Source organism: Pezoporus wallicus, unplaced genomic scaffold, assembly GCF_028554395.1.
Source record: "Pezoporus wallicus isolate ANWC-B61680 ecotype Strahan unplaced genomic scaffold, APGP_CSIRO_Pwel_v1 contig_6401, whole genome shotgun sequence".
Lineage (NCBI taxonomy): Eukaryota > Metazoa > Chordata > Aves > Psittaciformes > Psittacidae > Pezoporus > Pezoporus wallicus.
The window spans coordinates 1622629-1642633 of NW_026638608.1; the positions used below are offsets into that span (position 1 = coordinate 1622629).

General features: G+C 43.0%; 1 protein-coding gene across 2 annotated transcripts; it reads right to left on the reverse strand.

Moving 5' to 3' along the window:
* Positions 1 to 3484: 3484 nt before the first annotated feature.
* Positions 3485 to 15047, reverse strand: YWHAH (tyrosine 3-monooxygenase/tryptophan 5-monooxygenase activation protein eta). Of its 2 annotated transcripts, XM_057411442.1 has the most exons (3): positions 14936 to 15047; positions 14737 to 14803; positions 3485 to 4923 (listed from the first exon to the last, which is right to left on the reverse strand). In XM_057411442.1, exons 2-3 carry the CDS (start codon positions 14797 to 14799, stop codon positions 4267 to 4269), a joined length of 720 nt encoding a protein of 239 aa, XP_057267425.1. In that variant the 5' UTR covers positions 14800 to 14803; positions 14936 to 15047; the 3' UTR covers positions 3485 to 4266. The 2 variants fall into 2 exon arrangements, with proteins under 2 accessions (XP_057267425.1, XP_057267424.1); XM_057411441.1 differs by lacking the exons at positions 14737 to 14803; positions 14936 to 15047 and adding an exon at positions 12601 to 12962.
* Between the last annotated feature and the right edge of the window lie 4958 nt (positions 15048 to 20005).

A 20005-nucleotide genomic window follows, 5' to 3' on the forward strand; every position in this document is an offset into this window, starting at 1 on the left:
TGGTTCTGGATGTATGTAACCAGTGTAACCCTCACTGTGTCGAAATTAGCAGGCATCCAGTTACACATGAAATCAGGCAAGTAAAGAAACCTCTAAAGCATGTGAGGGGGTGTCACTCAATTTTAAGTCTTTCCATTAGAATTACTCCTGCTTCAAAGAATGTTGTGAACTCCAACTAAGCACTTCTGGTGAATACGACTGGTGTCTTTAAACAATAACCAATAAATTGGGTGTAGCCTAGGACTTTATTATATTTATTTTCTTTACTCTGAGAAACAAAAGACATATCTTGGAGGCCACCTAAGAGAAATACCAGTTTCAAAACATCTCAATCCTATGGTCCACTGCAGAATATTGCAATAAACAACATGTGGTGTTCATCTGCTTTAGTTTCCCCCAGATCATCCCTACAATAAGGATTACAAAAAAGCATCTAGCAATCCCAGGGCCCAGGAAATGAAAAAGCGTCTTAAGTGGAAGCAAGAACATGGATTGCACTGCAGCGTTTCTTCTTCTTCTTGCTCTACTGACACCAAAAAGCAATCACAAAACATGCTTTCTGTGCCATGGATCATCCACTGACAACTGAAGAACATGGGAGAAGTATCTGCCCTCAGACTGAAAACCAATATACTGCTGGTGGCAAGAGCTGGTGAAAGAATTTGGCTTAGAGGACTTCCTGAGACTCACTAAATTAGTAGGCATCAACATATGCAGAGCAACTGTGCCTATCAACATTTGGTTTATGAACCTCTAGCAAGGACAGAAATGCTTTTTATGCCACAGACCACCCAGAGCAAAAAAAAAAAACATTTATATTTAATTAACTTCCTGAGAAAGAAGGTACAGATTACTTGAAGATTCAGCTAAATAACTCACCTTATTTATTGTTTTCCTGAGCAGATGCTCAGGAAAGCATCCACTGCTACAAAGCTATAAGGCAGATCACATAAAATAAGGGTACACCTAAATAGTCATTCACGCCGTTTTAAGGAAGCCAGAACTAATTCTGGGATTGTGACCTTGTGCACACAGTTACTTGAATACACCCAATAATTTCACTCACCTACCTTAAGCTCATCACCCTCAAATGAACTTGATCTACACTCAGGTATACTGAGACTGCAGCTTGAACCATCTTAAGTCCACAGGCAGCCCAGCGCACACATACCACCACTTGACAGAAAACAACCTGTCAGCTGTTCTTCATGATGAATTTCAACTCTCCCATGTTTCAGAGGGAGACAATCTAGAAAAACTTGAATCTTTTCCTGTTCACCAGATTCTACTTTGCCAGGAGCACTTGATAATAAGCTGCTTACATTTGATGGGGTTCACTGACAGATTTTGTCATTTTGGTGAGTTTTATGTCAGGACATTGAATCAGGGAACTCCTGCTATTCCTAGTTCTTTGGGATAGTTCCTCGGAAGATCCTGGCACAAGATCTGTAATTCTTAGAAGACAGCTGCTACTTTCCAACCACGTCTACTCATGCTATTAGATCCTGGCCCAAGGCCTAGGTAGCTTGGAGGCAGAGCAAGCATATAATGTCTGGTATGCAGCACCCCAGTTAGCATTACTAATTTTCCATCACCTCCAGGATCGTGAGGGCCTCTACATTCACAAATTGTCAGAATGCCTTCAGCCAATAAGAGAATGTGCAACATCCTCTTGTGATTCAACAAGAGACGATGAAGGAGCTGCAAATTTTCACACAGCTTCCTAATATGCAGCTATCTTTTATCTGTTGATACTTATGGCTATAACACTGATACTGCTTGGGAGAAGGGAATCCACCCTTCCAGCATAGTCAGAAAGCTATTTCAAAGCAAAATTTCATACTTTATGATACCCCACAAAGATTTATTTTCCCAGTTTAATGGCAATACAGATAACCACAACCACCTGATCTGCATACTTTATAAACCCAGAAATTATTAAGGCACGTAGCAACTGCACCGTTCTACAGAATACCTTTGGTCTCCATTGTGGATGTTATGCACCAGGTCAACAGCTACTCTTCAACTGCCTAGTCCAGAGATGTCAGAGACCTGCTGATTCACTTGCAGACCACAGAGTGCTCATACATTTGTGACAAAGGGTCTGCACAAGACAGTACCTAAAATGAGAAAGGACTCCTTAATTTTTGAATTAACAGATAGTGGTACTTCTATAAAAATGAATAAAATAAATAATACTAATTATTAACCAGCCAGAGTGTTGCAACATAAAAAAGCAGTCTTATTGCCAACTTCTACCTTAGGTCCACAGGGGCAGGTAAGCAGATCTGAGGGGAACGAAAGGAAGCTCTAAGATCTAGAAGGCTAAAGCTCAAACAGGTATTACTGACCAAAAGACTCTTGCAAAACTTACTTGCAAAAAGGGGAACTAAAAAACCGAGGACTTTAATATTGCCTGATGAAATAGAAGTAAGAAAAAATGACTTCCAGAACAGGCACTGGCAGATAGTACTAATTTACATTAAGTACACACTTCAAACTACTTTCAGAGGTCAAACACCTCAAGATTATACAATAGTACACCACCAAGTATCTGTATTTTCATCTTTTTCAGATGTGGCATTTGTCTTTCAATTGTCACCAACTTTACTGCTGTAATAAAGTCAGTATTAAGTAAAAGATAAAATACATAAATACATGTATCTACCATTAAAAATTCTAATCCTACAGATACTTAAAAATAACTAGTGAACTGCTTTAAAAAGCATGATTAGTTGTTGTGGGTATTTAGACCAGTAACATTTACCACACAAATCAAAGTAGACTTAGACAAATGAGAACTTATATGACCTCTGAGCTAGCTCAGGTGCCAGCAGCAGTCTGCATACAGTGACATGTAATAGCTAACTTTTCCTGACATTCCATTACAGAAGTGTGTACAGAACCAATAAATATACAAATATACTAACTGCTGGGAGAGAAAAAAAAGGAAAAAAAGAAAACAAAACAACAGAAGTTTTAGGGACTAGACTGAAGTTTGCTAAAATAGAGGCTTTCTTTAAGAGCAAATACTGCTTCTGTTTGAAGCGGGTATCCATGGACGTAATTGGGATTTTCATGTGTAAATGTGACATGATGCGGTTAGCACTTCAGAAAGTTTGGAAGTCAAAAGGACAGGAGCAAATACAAGTCTCTGCACTGATATGATGAATAATGTCCCTTACAACATTTCAGCTCCTGAGCAGACTTGCATCACAGCTTCTCTACCAAGCAAATTACTAAATGTACCACCTCTGGAATCTCCCCTTGAGCACAGGTGAGCAGTATCACATTCTAGATGGCTGTGGGTGTTTTGGGGTTTTGTGGGTGTTTTGGCTTTTTTTCCCTTCTTTTCAACATACTGTTTTGTTTGGGTTTTAGCATATGACACAAATTCTTGTTAAACTTTTGATTAAAAATGTTTTAACTCACCAGTGACGTGTTCACTAACTCAGTATCTGCTCTGAACAAAAGACAGGACAGCTTATGTAGAGATAACGTCCCCAAAGCAGCATTTTATTTTATTCATTTAATTTCAAAACATTTAATTTAGAAGTCTGGCATCTCAGTCATCCATCTTAACATGGGCTAATATTGACAGAGTGTTGTCAGAATACAGAGACAACAAAACAGCCGAAGAGTTTACAAAAAATAAATTCATGGTTCTTCAAAACAACTGCAAGAGGTTACAAGTATCAAAACTCTCAGGTAGATGCACTGCATTGAAAGAAACTGTGCACATACGTTAGAGGCAAAACAAAAATTGCTACTGAAACCTCACATTTCAAACAATTTATTTTAAACTGATGAACAGGGCTGTCATTTCACATCAGCTTCACTGTTCTCATTGACTGAAAAAAATTGGGGGTGGCTAATTTACTCTGCATGCACAAAATATACTGCTTAACAGAACTGTCAGCTCATTTCAAATGGAAAAATAATTAACTGGAATCCAATTATCTTCGATCGCTTTCCATTCTTCTTTCCCATATTTTCCTATCAACAGGCAAACTGAAAATGCCTCATTTATTATGCATCTTTCTGCACTGCTCAAGTGCAACTAAGATAATAGGGCCAATAAACCAATCAATCCATCAGTGCCCATGGAGACTCATCTGAAACTGCTTCTCAATGTGGACAGCAGATCTGAACAGCTGTACAATACAGATATGCTTAGCACTAGATATTTAGTGTGACTGTGGCAAGGAAATATTGGTGGTGATGGGGATGGCGAAGTGGATGAAAGAGGGATCGGAGGAAAGCTTTTTAATTATTGCCCTCTCCTGCTTCTTCATCTTGCTGATCACTCGTCCAGAGAGTGAGGTTATCTCGAAGTAACTGCATGATGAGAGTGGAGTCCTTGTAGGAATCCTCATTTAGTGTGTCCAGCTCTGCTATGGCATCATCAAAGGCTTGTTTGGCTAAAAGGCAGGCCTGCTCAGGAGCATTCTGGATTTCGTAGTAGAAGACCGAGAAATTGAGCGCAAGCCCAAGCCTAATTGGGTGAGTAGGCTGCATGTGCTCTTTGCTGATTTCAAAAGCCTCTTTATAGGCAGCTTCTGAGGCTTCCACAACACTGTTCTTCTTCTCTCCAGCAGCAACTTCTGCCAAATAGCGGTAGTAATCCCCTTTCATTTTCAGATAAAAGACCTTGCTCTCATACTGGAAGTCATTGCAGTTCTTGATCAAGTATTTATCTAGGAGAGCCAAAACATCATTGCAGACTGTTTCCAGCTCCTTTTCTATCTTCTCCCTATAGGCTTTAACCTTCTCCAGCTTCTTCTCATTCCCATCTGCCATAGTCTTCTGCTCTATGCTGCTGATGACACGCCAGGAAGATCGTCTAGCTCCAACTACATTCTTGTAGGCTACAGACAGCAGGTTTCTATCCTCATTTGAGAGAGGCTCATTCAGCTCAGTCACCTGAAAATACAGACAAAAATAAAATTTAAAGGGTTTGTCTTAGAGAAGAGCATGTAAATTTCTTTCAATACTTCCATCATCAAATACTGGATTCTAAATTTCTTCTAGATCCCAAAATTCCTTCTAGAAAGGAGTCAATTTGTAACAAAAGTTTAAGACTGTTTCTGCAGTCAAGGCTTAAGAGTGAAAACCCCACAGTTCTGTTGTAATAGAACATGTATTTAGAAGACACTTCAAATCACATTCACTGAATAAAAGTGATTCAGCCTTGTGTGATGAAGAAGCATTCACAGAAGGAAGACTCAGGTTTTTTTAGCAAGTCTGCTATAATTCTGTAGACTACACACTTAGCAATGAATTTAAATGTACCTAGAATACCAGTTTTATGAACCTGGAACACAGCGCAGACACTGGAAACTGATGGAGTTCTTGCATTTCTTTTCCCTGCTGCTTGCTTTCTTTTGACACCAGAGATGGAAACGCTGCTGTCACTATGATTAAGCTCTGCATAGTACAAATGGAATTAGTGTTTCATAGTATCTTTCAGTCACTTAGTGAGCAATTACACAGTGTAATACAAAAGGTATCATTTCTAGTAGCCGGTGGCTGCAGACGCATTTCAGGGATAGCACATGAAAAAAACTGCATAAAAACAAAATAGGAAATTGGTAAGAGCCATGATCAACTCCAGATTCCTACTACAAAAAACTAAGACAGAGGAAAGATAATACTTCTAAAACTGTATTTGGGCATATTTCACTTGACATGCTAATTTAGAGAATAAAAACTACTAGCCCTATAGTCACTTAGTTGTTCTGCTTTTGCAAATTTACCAACGTGTTACTAGATTTGGAATTTACGGTTCTGGGGTCCTCAACATAAAAATGACATGGAACTGTTGGAACAAATCCAGAGGAGGCCACGAGGATGATCAGGGGACTGGAACACCTCCCATATGAAGACAGGCTGAGAAAGTTGGGGCTGTTTAGCCTGGAGAAGGCTGTGTGGAGACCTCACAGCAGTCTTCCAGTATCTGAAGGGGGCCTATAGGGATGCTGGGGAGGGACTCTTCATTAGGGACTGTAGTGATAGGACAAGGGGAAGTTTAGATTGGATATAAGGAGGAAATTCTTTCCTGTTAGGGTGGTGAGGCACTGGAATGGGTTGCCCAGGGAGGCTGTGAATGCTCCATCCCTGGCAGTGTTCAAGGCCAGGTTGGACGAGGCCTTGGTCGAGATGGTTTAGTGTGAGGTGTCCCTGCCCATGACAGGGGGGGTTGGAACTGGATGATTTTAAGGTCCTCTCCAAACCAAATCATTCCGTGATTCTATGAATTAGGACAAAAAATGTAACTCCATTATTTTACAAATACTGCATTAACTGCATTAAAAGCAGCCACTAGAATTCTAAGGATATGTACTTTGGTATGAAAGTAAACTTGTCCTTGCTCAAGACACTGATAAAATCATTATTTCTTTTAAAATGCACATGCTTACATGCCTTGACAGGCATCAGAATGTTCACAACCAAATAAATACTGCAAATAATCAAGTCACAAATATTTATACTATTCTGAAACAGATGTATCCAGTGAACCACCCAATAAATGTGCATCTTTCCAAGTCTGAAACATAACTTACATGCATTACAACTGTTACAATACGGAGCTTACTTTCAAATTTAGGTTTTGTTCTTAAAACATTCTAAGTCAGTTAGTTTTAGCTCTGTCCTGGGTTCAGCAGTAGCAGTCATGTTGTCAGCTCGGCACCACTCACTGGGAGTGAGTGAACAAGTTACCTGACTGGGTTTAAACCACGACAATCTCCCAATGCCTTTTCCCCACATGTTAGGAGCCCACTCCTGGACACTGCTCTGCCTGGCCCAATGCAATTCCAGATTATCTACAGCGAGTGAAATGCCCAGCAATCAACTCCAATAACATCCCCACCATCTTCTTCACAGCTTCCAATCATCCTCCAAACACTCCCTCCCTCAACAGCCTCTACTACAACCCACCTATATCATCATCTCTAGTAAAGATTCTAACTCCCTCAAGATGCAGAGGCTCAGATAAGAGCTTTTTATTCCCTACAGTCTGTCAGAAGACAGCACTTGCTTTGCGAAAATTTCTAATTTCATCCAGTTTGTCACAAGACAAATTACAATCTTCCTCGAGTTATCAGTAGTCTTGAAAGAGTTTTCTAGGTTTTTTTTTCTATTTTCTCTCTTCTAGTGGTATTAATTTTTAATTGCAGAAAAAGCATCGTAACACCTACCCTGAAAAAGCTGTTTTATAACGCCCATTTGCACAGGAGCCATTGCAATTGCAGATAACCTGCACCCAAAATGCCTTTGACCTTCCCTAATCGCAACCAATATCCAATGCAAGTGTTGATAAACAGCGTACCTGCAGAAATTTCTGAAGGTCACACTAACAGAGGGAGATTTTTTAAAGTCTAGCATCAACTCTGGCAATTTTGTCTGGTTTTTACTCAACATTTCATATTATAAGTACATCTACAGTACAATCTTTAAAATGCAGCGTAACTTTTGGAAGCATCTTCATGCTGTAATTAGACAAGCCAGTTAAGGCTTTGCTGTTGCATCAGCTTAGGCTAAGTTTGCTAAAACTCTCAATAAGCACTAGACTAACAGAACTTAACCTGACACAGCAAGATTGAGAAGTAGCAGGGAATACTTAAGATTCATTCATGTAAAGCACAACAGAAACAGCCTGGGGAAAAGCCACCTCAGGACAAACCGAATAACAGTTGTTAATACGTGGGAAAAGAATGTTGACTTCTTAATCAAAACAATAAAGTATCCAAGAGACAAGATTAAGACTTAATTAAGAGACTATTCCAGGTCATTATTAGACTGCTGTGTCATTTAATTCCCAAAACTGACTTAAACTTACCTTGAAACTGCTCCTTAAGAGAGGAAACATTAACAGAGAAGCTAATTCAACATCCTTAGGGGATGTCTACTAGCTTTAAAATGTAACAGAAGTTATCAGTCTCTCCTGGAGAATCAGCAACTACCATCAACTCAAGTGCAAATTATTCCTATCCTAGCTAAAAATTTGTTGCTCTGTGTAGATATCGGTAAAAATCTTACCTACCTCTCTGGTGTATACTACAAGGACCCAGATTCAAAGAATAGCATGTGACCTTTACGGAGCTATCTACTGGTTTATCTATTTATAATACATGAGCAAAGTAGACACAAACAGACATATTTCTCTTCACATTTGGATAAGATGCATAGAAAAAGAAAACCTGAAATGCTGAATGAGGGTTTTTTCTTCCTATATTCCATTCTACCTACAGCCTTTCCATAACAGAAAAGATCTCGGGACTGCTATAATTTATACTTTTAATCTCTTTAACATGTTAGATGTAGACACACTTTTTTATAATGGCTCTAAGGGAAACCAGAAGCACTTAAAGATGAAAAGCCATTTGTAGTATGACTTCCAAAATAGTATTTACTTACTCAGGTGTTACTCTATAATTTCCTTATGCAAAGAAACCTCTCTCACACACCCTAAGTTTGGGGTTACTTTCTGTCCTGAGCCAGATGATGCAATCTAACACACAGGCTATGATCTGCAGGAACTTTTCATTCAGACTGACAGTCTGCTTTTTTGTAACCAGAATACAGTCCAAAACATTTATTTCTAGAATACTTTCAGGTGTCTCCTCCTCTGCTTCATGCACATTCTTTCACAGTTTACTGGGAGAAAAATGGGTGTATATAAAAGGAACCACGATTACAACCTGGAATTCCTAACTACACATGCAGATGAGCATGGCAGTCCTGCATCAGCTCAGAAATTACTTGCATGTGTGCATTCCCACATAGACCATACCAAACCAAGTTACACAAAGAAAACACACCAAAGTGAAGGTTCCACAATGGTCAGCAGATCAATGATGCACTGTTGGATTACACAGTAGAATTTGACCCAGGTCAACTGAATGTATGTGATTATATTTATGTTTCATTAGCCAGAGCATGTGAGTCACAGCTAGAGCCAGTTATTAGCAAGCTGCTTCAAAAATGACTGTACCTGAGCCAGTATAAAGTCAGGTTTAATTACTTAAAGTCTCCTGATATAAAGTTATACAGCCATAATTTCTGAACAAATAAAGCAGGCTAATGAATTTAAAGCAGATCAGTATCTTGCATCACGTGGCTTCACTGTTTAATACCAAGCACTGGAAGTTCATAGCTAGATTTACTGAATAAAACCACAATAAGGAAGTAATCTCATAGCAGGGAAGGATATCCTTTACATTAAAGACATCTCATTCCTCCCTCCTACACGTAAGTACTTCATTAACCCAAAACCAGACACTGATGTGAAGGAAAACTTGGTGACAAAATACTGAAAATATGGAACATCCCAAACTTTTGAGCCCACTTACATGCATAGGTAAAGCCTACGTATTAAACTAGAACCTCATGATGTTTTACTTAAAAAACTTTAGATCCTTCTAAGACCTGAATTTATTTCACAGAGAATAGTATGATTAATTTTAAAATTATACCTCTCATAACTCAATTAATCTTACCAATTTTAAAGTGTAAATGACTCTCTACTAGCTATACTAGAAAAGCAATAAATTAATAGAGGTCCTAAGCACTACGTATCAGAATTAACACTGCCTGAAAGACTAAGGGTTCATACAGCTAAGATGTTTAACTATTTCTGGAATGATCTAAACCAAAAGGTACTCAATGCTGCACTCTCAAGTGAGAACCGTTAACGTTTACACTAAGAGCATTATCTTTCCCAGTGTGAAGAAGCAATTCTGTACCTACCGTGTAGGGTTATTCCAAACAGCTGGAATCCTGGAGCAGCATTTAATGTAATGACAATGCCACACCCTTTGGAAGAATGCTATTTCATACAAGCACATTTATGTAAAATTTTATTTGCTATTATTTTATCTATTTCATTTTTCCTCTCCTGTCTACGCATGATAAGCCAAAATACCAGAATTCTTCCAAGAAAACAGTTTAACAGCAATAAAAAAAATTGTATTCTTGAGCAGTAGTTTCCTTACTTAAGCTGCAACTGCTGCTGCATCTGGCTTTTTTTTTTTTTTAACTGATAGGACTGAAAAAAATCAGTGTTTCTCCAGCTTCATGCTGACAGCTGAAATGGCAGTCCTGTCATACTTTTTTTTTCCTTTGGTGGCAGCCCCAAAAGTCATGAAAATATCCTTTTGCTAGAATAGTTTTTGTTACTTTATGTTTTAGGAGTAACTATCAGGCTGTGGCTATATTGCATTCTGTAGAACTGTAGTGATAAATACCTAAAACTGAAATTCACATTTCTGTTTCCACTGAACACACGCACACTACTGTCACATAGCACCTTTAAAAACCATCAGCTGTTATCTTCAGAGATCTTTATATTTTCAAAAAATATAAACTCTTCAAATCAAGATATTCTGCACTGAGAATAGATATCCAAGTTAGAACACTGATTTCCTGTTGAAGGAAGTCTAACGTCTCTGGAGTGCAAGAAGATTACTTAAATATGATTCTATATGGATAAAGCAGTCTCTTAGTACCTGTTACTTACAATCACTGACATAGAAGGAAACACTAGCTGTTTGAGAGCAGCTAGCCACATAATAAGGTTTCATAGGAGCTTATGCTCAGCCAAAATCAACTGCAGACATTGAAGTGCTCTGGAAATCACCATGTTAGAAGGAATACCTGTGAAAGCCAAGTAACCAACAGATGCTGCATTACAGACCTGCAACAGGGTAGGAACACTGCAAAACCTGTTGCTTTTTAAATTCAGATTTACCTTTTGTATTTAAAGTATCTATAACACAATGTTTCATAAATCCTCAAGCTCATCATCATACAACCTGAGAGCAGAAGTAGCGTTACAGAGAAGAATGCTGTGATTCAGGATGAGTGAAAACTGCAGGGTAATTAGGACAGTTTAAAGAGAACTGGACATACACACTAGTTACGTGTACTTTATTTACATTTTTCCTGAAACATAGCAACTGTACCCTGCTTCACATCTGTTCAGAGCATCATACATACACCATAGCTTTTTATTTTTCCAAATACTGCTGAACTATCTACAGCTACAAATAGTCTTCTACAGCAGCAGCAGATTTTGGTGGTTTTTTTGCTCCACCTTTTAGAACTAGCTATTGACATATTTGAGATTAATAGAGCTGTTACTACTGCATTATACGTATCAAGAATTTGTCTAGTGCCTCTGCTACTGAGACACTCAGAAGCATTGCTGCTTTAGAACTGGGCAGTTGCAGTATTTCTAATAACACAATAGCAAGAGTGAGCAAGAGAGCAAAATAAGTGTCTTTTTACTGCCCTCATTTAAGGGATGGGACATTCATTACAGCCCCTGAACAAATCGACTGGTACAACAAAAATGTGAACTCCATCTGAAACTGCTCTTCCAAACTAAGATCATCTCATCTTTAAACAGGTGTACTCTCCAGGGGAACAATTCCTCTTGGGGCCTTTGATGTTCACAAAGGACAGATCAGCGAGAACAAACCAACTGTAATCAGATACAGCAAAGACAACGCTAAGCATTTACCGGCATTAACATTACTCTTAAAAGATGAGGTTACGCGAATGCTTTGGTTTTAAAGAAGGGACTAGACATAGTAAGTTTGATCATTCTGCAAGTTTATTATGTATCAGTACAGACAGATCAGTAAAAGTAATTTTCATTGCTTAGGTATGAAAAGAGCTGAATTGCAACTGTAGCTTATTGCTTAAACACATGTCAGTACTCAACTGGGTACAGAATGCACTGACAATCTGTTACCCTACAAAGAAGCAAAAGGACAACGTTAAAGCTTGGGAAACACTCTCCGTGTGCTGGGTAGCTTTTATACTCGTATGCAACCACTATCTTTTGAGTCAGAGTGCTGATGTTTATGGGTGAGGCCTTTACTCGTGCCTTTTATCGCAAGGCAAAAGAAACGTCTAGAAAAGGAGGGGGGCTCCTCTTGCCCTGCGCGGTTTCCCCAGACACCCCCAGCAGCTGGCATGTCCTGGGCTACCTCAGAAGCGAAGACGCACCCCAAGGTCAAACCCGACATCCCCACCGGGGGAGGGGGAACCGGGCGCCAGGACGGGCCCCATGTTGAGCAGGGGTCGGAGAAAGAATCGACCACGTTCCCGCCGCGACGAGCAGAGGCGGGCAGTATTCAAACCGCTGCACTGCGCGCCGGATTGGCGGCGGTGGGGAGAGAAGCGAGAGGAGGGCATGGGGACAGCCACACCCCCAGGGCAGGAGCGGCCGCGGGAGCGCGGCACAGAGCCGTTAGGAGGGAATGGAGGCAATGCGGGAGGCAGACACATTTTACAATGGGACCTGGGTCCAGTTTGGACTGGCTGCTGTTTGCCTCGTCTCTTCCCGAGGCAGGTGGTAACGGGCACCGCCCCACACGGCGGCGAGGTGTCCCGCCGGGAAGGTCCGGCTCTTGCTCCCGCCCTCCTTTCTTCACGGCGACGGGTGGGACCTGGCGGCTCGCATCCTCCCCGGGACCCAACTCCGCCTCGGACCAGCCCGGACTTCCTTCCCCTCCCTCCCCCGCCACTACCCACCCTACACACTCCTCCCCGGGTATGACCCGCAGCCGCCACGCTACCAGCCCCACTCACCGACTTCATGGCCGAGGCCATGTCGTCGTATCTCTCCGCCTGCTCGGCCAGGCGGGCCCGCTGCAGCAGCTGCTCTCGGTCCCCCATAGCCGCTTCCGTGGTGGCTGCCGGGCTGGGCACTCTGCGCCCCTCAGAGAGAGAGGAAGGGAGGGGAGCGGCGGGGATGAGCGCCTCGGTACGCGCGGATGGTGCGAGCCGAGCCGGGAGCCTGCACGGAGCCGCCGCCTCTCGCTCCCTCAGCGGCCGCCGGGCTCGCTGCGTGCCCTCCGCGGCGTGTGCGGCTCGCGCCTCTCCGCCCGGCTCCGAGCCTCGCGCTGCTGCCACCGCCTGCGCCTGCGCGCTGGGAAGGCAAGGAGGGGGCGGAGCCGAGGGGACTGCAGGGGAGGGGAGGGGGCGCCGCTCCCCCGCGCTCTATTTCTAGGTGACGTCACTTGCTATAAATAGCCATGCCGGGGCGCCGGCTGGGGGGAGGCGCATGCGCGCTGCGAGTGCTGCATTCTACTGCTGCAAAGGTGGAGGTGGGCGGTGGGCGCGGGCACTGCGGAGAGGGGCCGGGCCGTGTCTCAGCCCGGGGCGATGAACGCGTGTCGTGTCCCAGCCGCCTTGGAACGCTCCCGGCTGTGGGGGTGGCAGGCGCGGAGCAATCCTAATTCCTTGCCTAGGAGATGCAACTCGATTAAATCTTACTACGTGTTTTAATTTGTAACCGTCGGGCTCCTCTTTCATAAACCGGCAGCCTACCAGCCTTGCATAGAAATTATCTCAAAGGGAAGGCACCGCACAAATGACTCCAGAAACACGAGTTACTCATCTCTTACAATAACACATAGACTAACTTTTCCTATTCAACCAACAGCCAGCGCCGAAACATCACTGCACATACGGGAGTTGCTGTGCAACGAGCGACAGACTGACTCCCCATCCAACGGCATATCAGAGCTGCTGACCACAGCACCCCTATCCAGTAAAGCTCACCTCTGTGGTCACCCCCAAAGCAGAGGGAAGCAAGCATGTTAGCATGCACCAGAGGCAGGGGACCAAGGCTGCTGCCACTCATGAGATTACTCCGTTCACCCTCAGCACTCTTGCACTGCTGCAATCCAGTAAATCCCATCCACTGTGTCAGCCCAAAGTTTTTGGCCTTAACTCTAGCATTGCTGGCTTTTATGTGTTAAGCCCTCATGTCATTTAAAATAAAAGCTGCAGTTAGTTTTAGAAGGGATTGTATGAATATTGCAGATAGTTTTAAAGGACATAAATATTATGACAAATAAGAATAAATAGTAACTCTATGTAATAAAGCATGAAGGGTAAAAATGACGTGGAGAGATAGAAACTGAATGCCAGCACGTTCAGGAAGCAGATCTGTGCAGCACTGCTAAGCACACGGCTGCAGGTAGGTACCAGCAAGCTGAAGGCCACTTCTTTCCCTACAGGATTTTACTGTCACTGTTTCTAGGAGAAGACAGTGACTAATAAAACCTTAACGGAATGGAACCCATGTATCAGCCTAATTTGTTATCATTATCAATGCAAAACTTGCATTGATTTTACCTAAGGATAAAGTTTTATCAATGGGCAGCAGAAGCATGTTCTTGAAAAGGTGCATTTAAATGTAAAAATACAGATTTTAATATATCTAACACTTATGCAAGAATAGCATAGAATAGAGGTGGGCCAATCCAAAATACCTAATATGCTTCTCCATCTTGCAAACTTTGCAGTTGTAATCACTTCTTAGTAGAGATTACTCAGTCTGCAAAGTGTTCCAGCAGTTCTGAAAATTCATGGGGTTTACCAAAAGCTTTCTAGTCTCATACAGCAGTTTCAGACTCCCAAGGGAAACCCACTCACCAGACAATCTGCATTAATCTGCCAAATACATGTGGATATAGGTACACCAGCAGAAACATTCTCATTAAATGCTTTCTCTCTAACGGCTATTTCTCAGTCTAAAGCATCTCAGAAGTTCTTAACCTTGCAGCCACAAGGTGATACACAACCTCACTGCACTAAAATCGGAGTCATGGCTATACACAGTTGCAAGGAAAAGTGCAATCTTGTACGCAGCATTTCTACAGTCTGACTGTAGTAAAGAGACAGCATTTCATACACACACAGTATGTGGGGGAGTACCTCTATCCTCCTGTGCGTACAGCACCTCATGCTCTGCATCGTCAGCCATAACAGTGGCTCCATGGATCTGTAGAGGTACAAATAAAACCAAATTAGAGCTCACACAATGAGGTTTAATCTGCTATAATATTTATAAGTTGAGATACCACATCTTAAAAATAAAAATGGAAAGGCAATGGAAATGAAAATGTCGGCATACCTTTTAATAGAGTGCTAAACGAGTGCAAGACACTACCTAACCATGGCTGCCCTGACAGATGCCAGACACCAAGCATGATGTTACAGAGCTCTGCGATGCCCCACACAGCCCAGGCAGGAGCTCAGAGATCCTGTTCTCATGAGGCAGGACTGGGAGCTGTTGGCAAAGCAACCACACCCAGCAAGAATTTGTAGAGGGAGAAATTTCTGGTACTGAAAATTGCACCATGACCTAAGGCAGTGGCTCTGCTCCACAGGCATATCTGATTATTGGACAGCACCAATGTTCCACAAATAGCTCCCTGCTGGAATGCCATTCCCGTTCACTGTTCAACTCCACACCGGGGCACTGGGGACACCAAAGCACTCTCAGATGGCATCCCCTTGACAGTGCAGATGTTTAGCTGAGGAGACAGAGCTAGAAGGTACACTGATGAAGAGGAAACACGGCCAAGAAACCACCCCAGCCATCCTCAGCCTTTCCGCCACAGCGGAAAGCCTCCCCTTTGATTGTTCTGGTAGCAGTAGGGAACGTGCATTATTTGCAGCACTCTTCCTGAGACTCATGGAACCAAAGCAGTGGTACTACAAAGTCCCTGCCACTAATATCCTCCTCATCCCTGGAGAAAATGATCTTCCCTCTCCTTTCTGCAGCATGGTAATGTTTTATTTAGGGAACTGCTAAATGATAAAAGTCTTGGGGACAAGACGATGGGAAACAGAGAGAGAACAGGAACAACTACCAACTGATGGGGAGGTTAACTGGCTTCCACATCACAGCAAAGGAGACATGAGTATGGCAGAGACAGAGTTTGTGGGCATCTGATCTTGGAAATACTGTGACTGGCACTTACATGAGACAGAACACCCAGGCAGCACTGCAAGGTCAGATTTTTTCACAGGCTTAGGACTACCTATGATTTTTATTGTTAGAACCCTGGCAGGACATCCTCCAGTAAAGTGAGGTAAGTGCATCAGGGAGGAAAGGTGTAACCAATGACAAGATCAGAGCACAAGATAGGAGTGGGTGTAGCTGAAAGCGTGAGGATTCTTTCCTAAACCACAAGGGACTATCATTTCAATGATATATTTCTAGCCAAACCATATACCACAGTTTAACAAGCAACAGAACCCTCTAGGTTGTCACAGTGTGTGAAAATATTCTACCATTTGTCATATTTCAATTTCATGTTAATCTTGAATCATCCTCACAGAAACTCCCTCATAACTCAAAGGAAAAACCTAGAATGACAGTAGAAAGATTACTTTGCCCAAGCACTGCTGAAAAGCAGTAGGGTTCATGCTGTGAGTTGTGGTAAAGCACATTGTTTATCTTTTCACTAACACGGGAAAACAAAAGGGCAATGATTGGTACAAAACCTGTGAAGCTCTTGCTCCCTCCTGGGAAAGGTTAGGTCTGTATACTGAAACCTCTCTGGAATCACTGCAGTATTCCTAACACCACTCAGAATTCACACACAGTAGCCTTTTATATGTTCAAAATCCTGTGCAGGTCTGAGTTGAAAAATCCTCAGAACTCTCTGGCAAAATGTGCCATTTTCAAGTGTTTGCTCATTTCAGAGACCAGAGAAGAAGCTGCACTATGTCAGAATAAAAGATCATGGCAGTGATTTTACTTGCCAGAATGATTCAGGGATATGCACAGGAGGCTGTGAAGCATGCTTGGTTGTGGGGGTTCTTTAAGTGGCCAGAACACGGTAGCTAACTGGAAGCAGCTTTAACTCTTAATAAGCTGCCTCAGACCACAGCATGTACTGGTCCTGGCCAGATAGAAGGATGTGGATTTATTCTTTATATAACAAAAGTAAAGTAACTAGAATTCACAAGCATAAACAGGAAAACATGAAAAAGCCTGTTTATCAGAAGCTGTCACCATTGCACCATGCTGAAAAAAGCTCTACATGAAAGAGGAAAAAAACACAAACTATGCTAAGAAAATGTTAAAAAAAAAAAACTAAAAAGAAAACCAACAAACCACAAAACAAAATTAAAAAAAAAAACAAGCTAGATCAGAATTCAGATGTCCACCATTTCCAGAACCAACCCAAAGACACCTCATGCTCGGCAAACACAATTAAGGACTCAGCATCAGCAGCCACTTTTAAAATAAGCCCAGGCCTGTCTTAACAAGTGAATTTTTACTGCTCTGCAAACTTTACTAAAGTGGATTATTTTGGCTTAGAACTGAATTAAATCCCACTGAAGACGATTGATCTGAAACAATGACCTTTCACTGTAGAACATGACATGAAAGACTTTGGGGATAAGACTAATGAAGTACAGAGATAAAACAAAATGCTTCTACCAACAGTTTCAAAAGCAGCCTCTTATTCTGGGTGCCCTACTTGAGTTGCTGTGTAAGTGCTTATTTCCTTTGAAAACGAGGCCCCAAGCAAGTTGAGCCAAGCATCCAGAACAGGAGACTGCCAGAAAATACTGGCCTTGAAGATGGATCTCCTAACGTTTGTCCTGAGTGGTTCTCAAGATATGCCCATTAGTTCTGTGATAGCCAGAGGAATCACCAAGGGGACTTAGAGCAGGGAAACTGCTTCTCATGCCATTAATCATCACTAGTGCTGTAGTGGATTAGTTCAGCCATTTCTACAACACACTTCTTACTACTGATAGGCTAGAACAGCTCAGTCTCTGACCTTGCCAGTCTTCGGGCTGTCTGTCAAAATGCCAAGAGGAAAGCCACCTCTAGGCAGCAGTGCTGAAAAGTTCTGATGCCTGCCTATTGGGAAAGCGTCCTTCTCACCTCCGGGACAGCCAAGTAATAGAACTGCTGAAAGTGCTCCTAGATTTCCATCCCTTCTGTGATCAATTCACACATATAAGCATTGTTCTTTGGGCACTTATATGCATTTTAAGATAAAAATGACTTTTTTCTATTTAGGGCAAATTTCTTTCCTTTGATAGGCCATGCCATGTTGAGGAAGACATTGTCATTCGACAACAGCACGCAGAGCACATTCAGCTCAGGGCAGGTCAGCCACGTGCTCAGAGTGCTTCTAAATACAGCTCCAAGGAAGAGCAACATAAACACACCCAGAGCTTGCTACATATGGTAGGACAGGGACACCAGAACATGATGGGGATGCAAATCACACCCAGGAAAAAAGAACAAGGCAAGACACAAACTGAACAATTCAAATGCTAGCCCAATGTGAATACAATATAAACAACTCCACTACACTGTCTTCATAGACTAGCACAGGCAGAGAAGGCCAAATCCTAAGCATCACTGGCATTCAGCAGAGGTCCACCTGATCTCTTTCTCTGCTGCATGGCTATGCATCCCTGTCCATTCCAACTCATAGGTGGGCAGGCAGCAGCCTGCCCCTGAACTCTGCTCAGCTCTATCTGTAACTCACCATCATCTGTAGGCACAGCTCACAAATTCTTGTCCAAATGCCATTAGTGCTCAGAAGTGATTTGTGCAGATTGAATATCCAGGTGGCACGAAGCAAAGATGCTAGCTGGCCAAAACATACTGTACTGCAACCACTTGACTTTACATCACTCGAAGAGATCTCATGATAAAAGTCACATTTATAGTTTGGGTTGGAAGGACCTTAAAGCTCATCCAGTTCCAACCCCTGCCACAGGCAGGGACACCTTCCACTAGAGCAGGTTGCTCCAAGGCCCTGTGTCCAGCCTGGCCTTGAACACTGCCAGGGATGGGGCAGCTGCAGCTTCTCTGGAAATGGTTGCCCTGGGTTTAATGTTCTGGCTTTCACATATCAAACTTTGAATCACCTAACATACATTTCCAGAAAAGAAGTTATTTCATCTGGGAATTGACCTAGAAAATTCAGCTGTCCTCCAGAGAACAACTGTGCCAAATTCAGAAATTAAATTCATTAAGTGTAAAAGAAGAAGCTTTAATTCTGCTTTAGGTGCAAAGCCTTTTTCAGATTTAAGTTTGGGAAAGAAACTTGCCAATCTAGCACTCCTAACTTAGGAGTTCTGGTAAATTCAGCCTCTTCTTTTCAACTAAGAGGTCAAAACAAGTAAAGAAAATCACACAGACTTAGGACTCCAGGTACTGTTAAGTCACACAACAAGGGTCGGTCACCTCCAAACCCAAATACTTGCATTTCCTAGTGTGAGTTGTTTTCTGAAAAAATGTTTAATTTTGAAGGATGGCTACCTAAAATTTCTGTGCAATTTGTGTTGATCTCACCTTTATCATCTTCCCTGTCAGGGAACAGCACTAAGTATTTGAAGGAAACTGAAACTACATCTCATTTTAAGAGACGTAATTCCTCTTTACTCCAATACATCAGTCCTTAACAGCAGGGCAATGTAATCCGCATGTATTACACAGCAGTGACCAGGTAAATCACAGTAATCCCAGTGATACGTCACATCGTTAGGGGTGAAAAATTAAGTACCTTTTTTTGGGATCTCACACAAAAATCTATCAAGATCCAGTGTGAACTTTGCTGGGGGGCTGCTGCTTCACTTGGCGCATGACAGGGTCTTGCTCTCCTTGCACTACGGGCCGCAGAGATGCAGCTCTGACCCACCACGGGGCAATGGCCCGTAAACGGGTGTCACACGGCGCAGCTGGGGTCGCGGTCCCGGTCGGCGGCGGCGGGCAGGGCCAGCTCCGCGGCTCACGGCGAGCCCTGTCCCGCTCAGCCCCGCCGCTCCCTCAGGCGAGGCGCGCGCGGGCCGCCAACGGTCGCCCCTCTGAGGCGCCGCGCCCCCGCGCCGCTGTTGCTATGGCTCGACGGCGGGCGGCAGCCAATCAGCGGGCGGCAGGGTATATTTGTCGCTGTTGCTACCGCCGCGGCGGACCAATGGGGAGGAAGCAGGAAGGCGGGGCGAGGCCGCCATGGCGGTGCGGCCCCGCAGCGGGGAGCGGCCCCCGCGGTCACCCGGTCCCGGTGCTGCCCGTGCCCGAGGCTGGGTTCACCCGAGGCCGCTCTGTGGAAGGAAACAGACGTAAACGTGTGCATCACAACCCTTCCCAGCACCGCCGTTCTGAACACGGCCCCTCCCACAGCAAGAACACGGCGCTGCCGGGGGGCCACCGGGGTAA